Source organism: Pyxicephalus adspersus, chromosome 1 (assembly GCF_032062135.1).
Source record: "Pyxicephalus adspersus chromosome 1, UCB_Pads_2.0, whole genome shotgun sequence".
NCBI lineage: Eukaryota > Metazoa > Chordata > Amphibia > Anura > Pyxicephalidae > Pyxicephalus > Pyxicephalus adspersus.
The window spans coordinates 54,604,363-54,617,682 of record NC_092858.1 but is presented as its reverse complement, the minus strand read 5'-3'; the positions used below and the strand labels follow the sequence as shown (position 1 = coordinate 54,617,682).

The 13,320-nt window shown below is 38.4% G+C and overlaps 1 protein-coding gene across 1 annotated transcript in view; it reads left to right on the top strand.

Annotated features, from left to right (window-relative positions):
- Positions 1-11,374, top strand: part of DIS3 (DIS3 homolog, exosome endoribonuclease and 3'-5' exoribonuclease) — a gene marked incomplete in the record, with an annotated part of 25,544 nt that extends 14,170 nt beyond the window's left edge. Inside the window, 7 exon segments of the mRNA XM_072400211.1 lie at positions 909-1,036; positions 2,606-2,741; positions 3,987-4,369; positions 7,345-7,513; positions 7,829-7,987; positions 9,396-9,518; positions 10,222-11,374. Of these exon segments, the coding sequence (XP_072256312.1) occupies positions 909-1,036; positions 2,606-2,741; positions 3,987-4,369; positions 7,345-7,513; positions 7,829-7,987; positions 9,396-9,518; positions 10,222-10,305 (1,182 nt within the window).
- Positions 11,375-13,320: the final 1,946 nt, after the last annotated feature.

Below are 13,320 nucleotides of genomic sequence, written 5' to 3'. Positions count from 1 at the left end.
AAAAAAATATAAGACAGTGTCTTATTTTCGGGGAAACACGGTATATATATATATCGATTGTAAAATATTCTGTGTTATCAGTACCATAGAATTGCACATTTTCTTGAGACATCTTGATAATGTAGAACAATTAAACTCTTCACATTTTATAGCAGATTCAAGGTACCCAAACAAATAGGGAGCCTAAACTACTAAATACCAACTTTAATGCTTTTTTTTTCTTTTATTTCTGACACCATTACATGCACACTAACAAATGTTACTGGGGATTTTTGCTTGTCAGTGCTGTCTGTGCATTCAAGGGTTCTACTGATGCTGTCCAACACACCCTGCTCCCATCTTCCCCATTGGGGTAATCTGGATTCCTTGGGTTCTGTAAATTTTTTAAATCATATTTAAGAAGTTAATATTCGATGGATAGTTCCAAACTGTAGTGAAATGCCAACATTAAAAAAAATATATATTTATTCAGAGACAGAATTCACTTGTAGTTTTGCTGCTGACCCCTGAAAAACATCCAGAGCTTCCTGAAATTCTTCTGAAAGTTTGCAATTTTGTAGATTGCCACTATTTTATGCAGTAGTATGCTGCCACTTGGTCTTTTATCTTTATTTATTAGCTACTATTCAGCCAACCTGCAAATGTTAGCACATACATAACAGATGATTGAGAGAGAGCCTCATCTAACTGATATATGATTGGCTGAGAACTGCCACCACAGCAAAGCAGCTAATATTGTGCTTTAGCAAAGTGGAATTTGTGGCTTGAGGAGGAGGAATGTTTTAGCACATTAAGGGTAAATAGTCTGTGGTTTAAACACAATTGCATTTGTCAGTTATTAAACCAAGCTAAAAGTATTCTGATTATGTAGTAATAGGTTGTTAAACGTCCCATTTTCTTTTCTGCAGGCTTCCCTTACCTATGCAGAAGCACAGATGAGAATTGATTCACCTGACATGAATGATGAGATTACTAAAAGTCTCCGTCTGCTGAATAAATTAGCAAAGATTTTGAAGAAGCGGAGAATAGATAATGGGTGAATTATTGAATATTTTTCTGTTTTTATTTTCCTGACCTTTTGCTACACAGCTTGGCTATCTGTCATTGACAAAATAATGGTTTGTATGCTAAAAGCTTAAAATTGCTTACTTTTAAAAAGTAAACTTGTTTGTTCAGTCAGAGGTACTCCTACATCTGAGATCCTTGTGATTTTTTTTTTATTATACATTATCCTACACATTACTGGAAGTATTTGAAACTCATCACACATTGTACTTCCCTGTTTAATACCATTAGCTGATAAAAACTGTCTGTTTGCAGTGACAGGATTAGATTTTTTTTTTTTTTTAGAATATAGCCTCCTGAAATTGTAGGTACTGCATACAATGCAATATTTCTAACTTGTATCTCTGGCAGACCGATTTTCAACAGATTTTACTCTATATATGCATGACACTAGATATAATAAAAATGGATAAATATTAGGTCACTCTCTTACCATATATTAGTTGACTGCAGGTATCTGTATAACCCAGTATAATGGCAAACGTGACCTTACCTAAAATTGGTGAATCTGGATGATCCAACAAACCTGTAATGGATTTCATAAATCATTTCATTCATCAATTCATTTCATTGCATTTTGTTAACAACTAATTTTATTCCTGGACCCAGAACCATTCCAGGAGCTTTAATAAATCTGGCCCTTTTCGGAACACTTAAATTCACTGTGGATTCACATTATTTACAATGGTAACTGCTGACTTTATAATGTGTCCATTGAAATTTATTTTATTTATATCATAGACCAGCGGTCAGAAACGGGTGGTCTGCGAGAAAATTTTGGTGGTCTGCAGCTTTGGCTGTTTTGCCCCCTGGCAGGGTCAGGAGAAGGACCCCGCTGGGGGGGAGGGGCGTACCAGCCAGAGCAGCGGGCCATGTTCCTCATATGAATCCACAGCTCAGGGCGGTGGGCGAGTTGTCGCCCATTTTACCTTTGCAGGCTTGGACCTGCAATAGGAGAGTGGGTGGGTTCTGGCATCATGACATCACTATGGGGGAAGTTTTTTCCCCCTTGAATGACACACGGCTCCCCGCGCATGCACGGTCTGGAGCCTGTGAATTTGGTGGTTCATAGGTCCGAAAAGGTTGGTGACCACTATCATAGACTAATAATATATCCTTGAAATATGGGAATACATGTTTGTACCCAAAATATGGTCTATATGCTCATAGAAGTTAGTCCCTTTTATACACAAACATTTGATCTTCATTAAACCGTACCTAAAGAAAAAGGTTATATGGTAAAATAAAAACATCATTTAAATGTGCCCTTCAAGCAATTTATTTATGAAAAAATATCAATATTTGTAATAGTGTTGTGTGGGGAAAAAAATTTACCATTGGCTTATGAGCTTGTACTGCGCTATTTAACAGAGCTTACTTTTGGTTTGTATGAAAAGATATATGTGTAAATGAAGATTTAGTGTTTGCATGTATGTGCTTTTTTACATTGTTGCATATTTTTATTTTAACATATTATAAATACTGTAAGTAATTTGTTGACATTTAATTTATTTTAATTTGTTTCTTTTCTTTCCTACAGTGCTTTAACTCTCTCTTCCCCTGAAGTTCGATTTCACATTGATAGTGAAACTCATGATCCCATAGATCTTCAGACCAAAGAGCTTAAGTATGTTCTTAGATACACTTTCACCACTTTCTTATTTCAATGTATAATGTAATGTTTAAAAGGGATGCAACTTTCAATGGTCAGCTTATCAACATGCTAGAAATATGTCTTTATCTAGGTTTACACAGAAGAAGATGATAAACAATGTCCTCAGTGCAGGAAAGCATCTTATATATATATATTATAAAGATTTCTTTGTATTGGACTCAGTACAGCTATTTTGTTTTGAATCCAATACAAAATTATTTGAATTAACCGCCGCTCCTCCTGCCCGCATCGGCGCATGCACCAAGGTCACCGGGAAACCCGGGAGATGGTCTCATCTCTGCAGTCGCTGGCTGAAGATCAAAGAAAAGACATGTCCCAAGGAGCTGCAAGGCAGGACGCCGGGGGACGACAACAAAACAAGGTGTTTTTTTTTTTGTTTTTTTTTTAATGTTTTTAGCAACCCCGTGTGTGAATAGCGCTAGGGGGGTTATTAACCGAATTAGTCTCATTGCAATAAGAAATAGCCATACTCCATAGTCTGCCATTATTTTCACCACAAAGTCTAAATTAGTGTGCAAGTTTCAGGTCATTTAGACTGTAATATGTATTGTAAGCTTAAAGAGCTTAGAAAAGTGTCACATTGTCTTTCTGGGCCTCTGTAAGAGAAATGGATCTGTTCATATGTTACACTTTACTGGTATGTTAACAAGTATGGTGTCCCAAAAATATCCTGGGGGCTAGCAATAAATTAAATTTACTTTAGTTAGGGCAGGGATCAGCAGCTTGCTTGTCCTTTGAAGTTACTTTCAGTTTCACTCTGCAGTGCAGCCAGCATCGAGGAGGCACACAGTATCAGGTATCGGAGGATGTCTTATTTGCGGGGGGTGCTTTATTTTAATTGTGTGAGCAAAAAACCGGAGGTGGCTTATTTGATGGGGATGCCTTATCATCGGGGAAACACGGTACTATTATACTGTAAAATAAATGTTCCCCCCGAACGGAACGTCTGCACGTACCAACGTCACAGGGAACTCCGAGATGAATCATCGAGTGCAAAGAACGTCGGCCGGAGGAAGAGAGAAGACGCGAAGGACGATGGTAGATGCCGGCGGATCAAGCAAGTCACCATTAACTATTGTTTCCATTGGTTTAGCTTCCTCGAGTGTGACTTGGGGTTACCACTTTCAGCTTCTTTTTGCTACTGCTGGGGAGGTTAATGGGGATCTACCAACTCCCCTTATCCTCACCTTATGTGCACTCCCTCACACCCCTTTCTTCCTCCCCTGGAATACTACCCAGCACTTAAATGGAGCCGATCACATTTTCCTGCTACTCTGTTAGATTGAACATCATAGTAAATTGCTTGGTAACGTTGCAAATAAAGTTTCTGCAGGCACTAGGCAGCAGTATTTCCTTGAGTTGTAATATATGTATTTTGTTTGTTTTCCATGAAATAAACCATTTTGTCTTACAGAATTTGGAGATAAAAACAGATTCTGCCAAGGCTCTGGCTGACTCCTTAGATAAAGCTGAATCAGCTGAATTTCCTTATTTAAACACCCTGCTGAGGATCCTGGCTACCCGCTGCATGATGCAGGCAGTCTACTTTTGCTCTGGAATGGACAGTGATTTCCACCACTATGGTTTAGCCTCTGAAATTTATACTCACTTCACCTCACCTATCAGAAGGTTTGTTGGTATTTTACAATCTCTCCTCCCTATTGTCATAGGTTGCCTGTTGTTGAAATGTATCCTTCCCTTTTAAAAGCCTGTCCTTGCTATAAAAACTCTAGTCCTTGGCAACCATTTAGGTATTTGATAGGTAGATTGAAGCCAGTCATACAGCAGTCATGACCAGAGAAGTGCGATACCTTCCTAATATCACCACTGTTTACATTCTCCACTTTCAGTGCCATGTTTTATAAGTAAAGTTGGGGAGTACTTCCATTGGCTGGTGGTATTAGCTGGTAATATTATGTAGACACTTTAAGGTTGTGCCTTCTACCTACTACAGAATTGTATTGAGCATTCAAATCTTTTAATAATTCATAATTACTGTTAATAGTTCGTGGTCTTTTGCTTACAAAAATAAATACAGTATTCTGACCAGGTGAAAATAATTTCTTTGTTATTCCCTAAATCTTTCCACAGGTTGGCAATAAATTAATATTTTAACACTGTGATTGTTGAAAATGAAAAATTTGTTCATCAATGTGAATAAATATATAACCATATCCATGCACATATGTAATGAGTAAATGAAGGTTCATACACAAATATTAGCAAGTTTAATTAAGGAACAAGTTGAAACATAAAATACACTGCAGTATTGTCTGAGATAGATCTAGGAACTCAAATCAGAAAAATATACAGTAAAGGAAAATAATGGTTGTTAGTAGCTAAACCCTGTAAAAATATAATAGTGGTTATTACATAACTGCAATTACAATACAGCAAAACAACACAATAATAGCATAGACACATATAGGACAAAATATGAATGCATTCAGAAATGTAATATAGCTACCTGTGGAGATGTTATTGGGTACCCCAGGAGCTTACTCTCTCATCCTAGTGTTTTGCTAACTTCTCTCTTGCTTCTTGCATTGCTAACTTTCTTGCTTCCCTCGTGTTTAACTCATGCTTGCTTAACCTGTTCCTTGCTTCCTCTGGCTCTTGCCCTTGTTTAACTACCATTCCTTCAGCTCCAAGTCTTTTACAGTCAAACCCCACTAGGAATCATTCTATATTTTCGATTAGCTAATAGATGTGATTTGTAGGACACCTGTTAGCTGAAGCTTTCCTCTAGCTTGAGATTGGTTAATTCAAATTCCAGTAATGAATTAAAACCTGAAATGTTGGAATTCTGGAGTTGTGGGGGAAGCACAGCAGGGGTCATATAACCTAGGTGTCAGCACAGGTTGGATTGGGCTATCATCCCATTCAATCTATATTGTTCCTATGTGGAAGTTGTTTTTTATCCCTTATAGCGGAGGTAGGCAAACTCCGGCCTTTAGGCTGGATACAGCCTAGCCGGTGTTCTGTGTTTCAGTCCGGCCTAATGCCCCCCCCCCCCCCCCCTAGTTATTTATTGTTGAATTGGCCCCAACTGAATTGTCGCATTATCGCGAGTTCCTGCAATATCATCGATATCATCCAGTTCCCACACAGTAACCCCAATTACTATGTCTAAAGAGCAGAAGCAACAAGCAGCTACCAGTCTCTGGAAAGGTTGACCTCGAACGTCGTGTCACCAAACCCCAAATAGACTGACGAATTGTTCTTCGTCCAACGGGGCAACAAAGCCCTGTGTTTAGTGTGCAACAACACCAGTAGGACTTTCAAGCGGTCGAATCTCAAGGGGCATTTCGATGCCAAGCACGCGCACACATACAGAGACTTTCATTGACTTCTACTGTCAGCTGCCACATGCTCAGTTTCCAGTGTTGTTAGTCTATGCCAAGCGTGTGATCGCAATGTTTGGCAGCACTTATTCGTGAGAGCAGCTGTTCTCCAAGATGAAGTTTTGTAAGAACTAGCTGCGGACCCTAATGACATTCTGTTGCTGAACTCCTCATCATTAGAACCTGATATTGTATCTGTCTCTAAGAACATGCAACATAGTGTTTCCCATTGATCGTACTGTATTTTTAAATATAAAAACCTTTCCTTGGACACCTTGTTTCTTCTGGCCTAGTGTGCCTTCTTGACCTCCTGAAATGGCTTAGTAGTCCAAAAAGTTTGCCCACCCCTGCCTTAAAGGCTCTATTGGAAATTAGGCTGCATACATATGTGCAATAATTGTCGCAGGTAACGAACAATCAGCCACAGATCGTTTGATGATTAACAAAAATGCACAATGACTGGTCAAGGAACCTGACGAACGAGGAATATCGCTGAAAAAGAACGACTGTCCCAACGGATCTGATTGGGCTACGATCGTTCATAATCTTTTGTGTGTTTGGTCGTTCAGTGATCGTAGATTGTTCTGTGATACACTTTCTCCTGTACATGTCACTTCCTGCATCGTTTGAATGATCGTATCTAGTGTGTACGTTATTGGTGGATTACTGAATATTTGAACGATCGTATTGTTACAGCATGTATTGTGCACAATACGATCGTTCAAAATAATCAGGAATAATCATTGATTGATTGTTCTCAAACGATAAATATTGCACATATGTACCTAGCTCAAGTTCTGTCATGTGAAATGTTTTAGTATCTGTTTGTCTATTGTGTCATGTGTGGTGTACCTTGATTAGTAATCCTCCAGGTGGTCTATGTTACTAGACAAAGAGAAAGTATAAACTATCACTATAATTAAACACAAACATTCCTACACATACCTTCATGCATTGTTTAATTATAACTATTGTGAATATAGCTTATAACATGTATACATCTCTAATCATTGGAACATTGCCTATAGTATATACACATAACATATCCGCCCTAAACTATATACAGACAATTATTGTCCTGTAACAGTGATGTCACAAAACACTGAGGGTTTTGGCTTTTGTAAGTAGGAAAGACACTGCAAGCTCCAGTGAGATTTTTACACAAAGTTTTCCCAAGTTTGGAGAAATGTTTATTTGTTAGTTGTGCATTGGTCATTCATGATTGTTATGCTTATTCATGTATTATCTCATATTTTACAGGTATGCTGATATCATCGTACACAGACTTCTTGCTGTAGCAGTTGGGGCAGATTCTACCTACCCCGATCTAACCGACAAACAAAAAATTGCAGAAATCTGCAAAAATATCAACTACAGGCACAAGATGGCTCAATATTCACAGAGAGCGTCCGTTGCATATCACACTCAGGTATAGGATTCTATGTTCATATTTTCTGTGATTAATAAGTGCTGTGTAAAATTCTGTAAAAGAGAATGGGACGGTTGAATTATTCTTTTGCTGGCTGATTGCAGTGGATTGTTTTTGCACAACTACATGGAGCTTTAGATCCCTGCGGCAGGAAGGGGGCAGTACATGAGGGTAATGGTGGTCACCAGTTAGGGAAACACTGACCATGTGAGGATGTCAAGCAGTTTGTTTGCCCTGTGTACCTAGATGAACAATGTATTTACAGCTTTTGATTTTCCTTCCTTCTGTTTGCTAATATAATTATTTTTTGTACAGCTTTTCTTTAAAAAGAAAGGAATCTTAAACGAAGAAGGATACATCCTATTTGTCCGGAAAAATGCAATTGTGGTGTTGATCCCTAAATTTGGTTTAGAAGGCACAGTCTTCTTTGAGGAAAGAGACAGAGTAAAGCCTAAGCTACGTTACAATGAAGAGGTAAGGTCAACTGAAATTGATTTTATCTTTGAACAAATTATTGCTTCCTTTTTCTGCAGTTCTTTTTGATACCTTGAAAGCAAGAAGCATGAAGCCCCAAAGACATCTGCTACACCACTTGCACACTCAATGTATATTTCAAAGGATTCAATTCCAATGGATTTTAATGTGTTTTATTCTGATCACTTTATATCTGATTTATTAAAAAACAAAACATAAGCATCACATGGGTTTGTATGAATTCCTTCCCCTTTCTGCCATAACAAAATAAATTGTTGTGCTTACTGTAAAGTACTTTGCTAAACGCTAAAGAGAAAAAATATGTCTGCTTGCATGTCACCATTCCCAGGCATTGTGATGTCCTCATGTACAGTGCTTGACTGGTGGAGGATAACAAAGCGCCACCAATAACCCAGAGTAGCAGTGGTAAGATGAGGTTGCTATTTTTTGGGGAAATACAATACATTGCAGTAAAAGGTAATGATTTATACTGCTTGAAAACGGTATACTACTGATGGAAAGTGGTAAATGTTTGAAACACTTTCAAAAGTAAATTTAAGGAGAAGACAAGGCAAATGAATTCAGCAGATTTAGGGGCTTTTAGTGACTACCAAAAAAACAATTTACTACCGGGCAGAAACTTTCCTATGTAAATTTATATTCATTGTTCAATAGACCCTAAAGATCTTAATACACATTGTGTGCCCAAAATGCATTTGGTGGTTCAGATTTTACCTTGTAAAAAATAAAAACCCATCAGGTTCTAGCACTGGCGGCCCACAGAAAAATAAAAGACCACTCATCCTGCACAAGGTGAGAGACCAAAAGAGAGCAGTCTTTCTTGTAATAAACTATTTCACAGAGGAATAGTATAGGACAGCGGTCCCCAACCTTTTTGGCCCCAGGGACCGGTTTCACGGAAGGAAATTTCTCTGCGGCCCGGGGGGGTGTGCACAGAGAGAAAAGAGAAGACATACTCTGGCGTCTTCTCTTTTCTCTCTGTGCTCTGCTGCTTCAAAGCGATCACATGACATCTGACAGCCAATCGAGCTGCATGTCATGTGCTCGCATTGCTTGTACACAGACTACTGTGTACATTTACCGGCATCTCATACAAACACCGCTGCGGACCACTTCCGGTCTGCGGATGGTGGTTGGGTGCCGCTTCGTTTTCAATAATGGATCATGTACTCGCGGCCCACTGAAAACACCGCCGCAGACCGGTAGTGGGCCGCGGCCCGGTGGTTGGGGACCGCTGGTATAGGAGTTATTTTATACTTGATTACTGCATTACTTATTTGTATGTTCTTATATCCAGTTATTATCTTCCTGTATATTCCAGCACTTGCCAACTGTTATATTTGTGTTGGTTTCAATTTTGCTTATACTGAATTTATTAATATTTCAGATTCCTTCTCTGACTGTGGAGGACACCACCTTCTATGTGTTTGACAAAGTAAAAGTGAAAATTTCCTTGGATGCGTCAAACATTCAGCACCAGAAAATACGGATGGCCTTAGTGGAGCCCGAGGTAATATGTCGTATATATTTTCTTTACCCTCGACATTTGGTTCTAGGTTATCATAATGTTTAAAGTTTAACTCTAGACAGATGTAAAATATATACATTTATGCAGTTAAGTATTCATTAATATATTATTACATTTATTTTTTCATGCAGTGTAAGTACATTAAAAAAAGTACATTTTCTGCACAGCAGAAAACAAGCTTGTTGGTCTGCTGCTTCTAATTCCACTGTCCAGTCACAAAATAGGGTAGGGAGAAGACCTGCAAATTGTACTTTGCATCATAGACAAAATCTGGTCTCCTGCCTGCCAGACAGGGTTGTGCTGTGTTGTAAAGTTGCTTAAATTCTTTGTTGTGTTTAATATCTGCCCCATTTATATTTCATCTCTGTATTTAGCGGTTTGATTTTAAAACCAAAAATTCATCTCGCCAACCACTGGCCATATTACCAAATTTTCTATAATTAGTAAACAGCAATCTAGAAGTGGTTGGGGCTTCTCAGCATGTTCACCCTTTTTTATGTGGATGTCTTGTTATCTTTAGAATTCTCAGTGTAAATACTAGTTTCGTAGGTCGCCCTTCAAAGACCTAGTTAGAAAATTGGGTGGTACCCCAATGTAGTTTGTTTTACAAAAGAAAATCATTTTACATTACCAGTGTATATTGTGGAATAATTGTTTTTAGAAACTGTCTCTTGTTTTACCACAGATTCCTGGTGTTACTGTAAGTGAAAAGGACCAAAGACCCATCAATGCAGAGCCAGTAACCAAGAAGATCAAGTTGGAAAACTAATATTGTTTAAAATTTTACATTGCAGGCAGGTTTTATGTAATTTTATTATGGTTGGTTTACACAGTCTTTTAGTTCATGATAAATAATAATTGTATATTTGAATATAGATTCATTTTTTTCTTATCCAGTGAGGTACCCAGAAGATATGTACCTTCAATGTATGCTGATGCCTAGAGGTGAGGTGGTCACTGGCAAGCAAAAAAACTTTGGGCCAGCCCAAGGTAACTCCTTGCTGTAGAGACCCCACACTGGTACTAGTTAGCTTCAAAGAGCTTTTCAGGTCCACAGCCACTGGGTGGAGTGTCACAGGTGCACTCTCTGATCATTCACTGTTAACCTCCTGGTGGTATTCCCGAGTGTGGCTCTGGGTTATTTTTCAGTACACATTGGGGGATTACCACTTTTAGTACTGAAAATTTGGCATTGTAAAAGGCTTACTTGGTTGAGTAAGTAAGGCCCACTGTGTCCACCAGCGATACCTGCGTCCCCTGCGTGATCAATTAGATGTGTGAGTGTCCTGGGAGGTGGGGGGCGCGTGACCTGGTGGGAAATAACAATGTTCTGCTTTGACATAATTTTGGAGGAGATAATCAGACCGCCAGGGAGATTACAAAGGTACAAAACGCTGTCCCTTAATTGTTGAGAAAAATCTTGGTGATGACACTGTTCCCTCGTCTGTTTTATCATACTTTTTGATACGTGCTTAGCATGCTGATGGTAAGAGTGGTAAACTTGCACTGGCCCACCGTTTTTTGTTTGCTATTGCTAAAAGCTCCTGTATGAAGCAGTAACAATATTTCCTGTGTCCCTGAATGAGCCTGAAGAAAATGATTTTACAATATTTTTTTTTTAAACACTATTTTGTTTTTTCTTTTCTGCAAGCCTAGACAATACCTTACTTCCCATATATACTTTTGTAATGTGAATATTATATATTTTGAGACCCATAAAAATTGTGTTTACCAGAATCTGGTCTTATGTTTGTCATTATCACATTTGTCAAAGCAAATGGCCCTAGCCCCTCCTGAAAGCTTATCTGGCTTTTTATTTAAACAAAGCACATTGTTTATGCAATCAAAAAGGACTGACAATTCATTGTATTAAAAAAATGAAACACCTGTGCTGTCTAGGAGCAACTTCAGGTAAAAAGGAGCACTGTACTCTCACTGTACAGAAATACCCAAATTACCAAGTGGACATGAGCAGTCAGGAATGCCTGGGACAGCTCCCTACCAGAGCCTCTACATGTGGGTTGAGACAAGTCATCAGGGTTTTGTTGTCAAGATTTAGACACCAATCTCACAGCAATGACAAGTTAGATTCACTTAACTTATCACATATAATGAATACATTTGCTTAACATATCGCATTCAATGGATGTGTTCACTATTTATAGCAAGTTTAGGACAGTATTTACAGCATTGAGGGCGGTTACTATTCACTCTTTACTATAGAGCATTGACATGTTTTAGTGGTCACAATCAAAGCAAACAATGCTACATGAATTTAATTAGCTTCAAACAAACAAAAAGATTGTTATTCCTTACTTCAAATGAAACTTACCTCTTCCCTATAAGATGTAATCAAAGGTGTGTAGCAAGTCTATTTTGTTACTACTTAAAAGGAAAGTAAAATAAGCTACTTTACAGTAAAGTGTAAGCATTCAAGAATGACATTTCTTTGCAAATGACCACAGGGGGTCATTCTGTGTGCATGTGCTATATATTCTTGGACATTTACTCACAACAAAAATTCCCAGGTGCACATATACAGATTTAAGAATTATGCTAACGCAAGCTTACTATGGAAAAGCACACATTTTGCTAGGAATATCCAGGATTCTTTGGCACATTTGAGCAAAGTTGGATGGCAGGTGGTCTTACCCACACAAGTAGACAGGATGACTAAAATTACAAGGCACATGTGCAGAGCTAGAATGAATGGCAGGATTTATAAGAATACTTGACTTTGCCTGTTGAGCAGTGTTGGGAATTATGCCAGCCCGGTTGCGGTTTTTGTGGCGGCAACATGTCTGACTTAAAAAGGAAGTAAACCCAAAACAAAAAAAAATCCCACTTACCTTCGAACCCACAGAGCAGTCGATCCGTTGGTAGGCTTCTTCCATTGGGTCCTGCGTTGTCCCGCTATCCGGCTTCAGGCTGGCACGCCAGGGGCTGCCATCTGCTCTTCTTCCTATGTCACCTGACGCAGGCACGAGATTGGGTGATGTAAATTGGGAAAATAATAGCATGCTCACTGTGCATGCGCAGAAGCAGCAGCCAAGTCTCCTGTGTTGCTCTGTGCTCCCATTCATTCTCAATAAAGAAAAAGGGTGTTGCACAAAAAAAAAACACAAACAGAATTTTTAACTTTAACCTCCTGAGCAGTTCATTTCTGTCTAGATTTGTGTCAAAAAGCAGTACATTGTTTTTCACGAAAATGTATTTTACAATATAATAGTATGAGTACAAAAAAAGTTGGATACACAAAATCTTGTCAAAATATTACAATAAATAAATTGGAAAAAAAATTTTGTTTTAAAAGAAAATAAATATACTCTATACTATATTATACTGTAAAATAAATGTTCATGAAAATAAACTCACTGTATTGCATGCAATACGGTTATTTTGTATTGAATGCAATACAAATGGATTTTGAATTTTCTGCCCCCCTGGCAACATCACCGGGAACTCCCTGGTGGCTCATCGAGTGCAGAGGACGCCAAAGATGGTAAACCTGCAAATGTCTAAAACGGCTTTGGAACCAGAACATCCTATTTCCAGTAGCCACTAATGCAAATTACAGTTCACAGAATGTTGGAAAAGGAAGCACCAAGTGTTTTGTTTTTAACAGATCCTTTTGTTTAAACTCATTGGAGTGCATCTGCCTAAAAACATTATATGTTAAAGTCTTAGAGGTGTATTTATAAATTTTTCCTCTGTCAGTTCCACCTAGATTCTCCATAATTTTCCTATTGTGACTACTGTGCACTTTTGACAATTGGCCACTAGG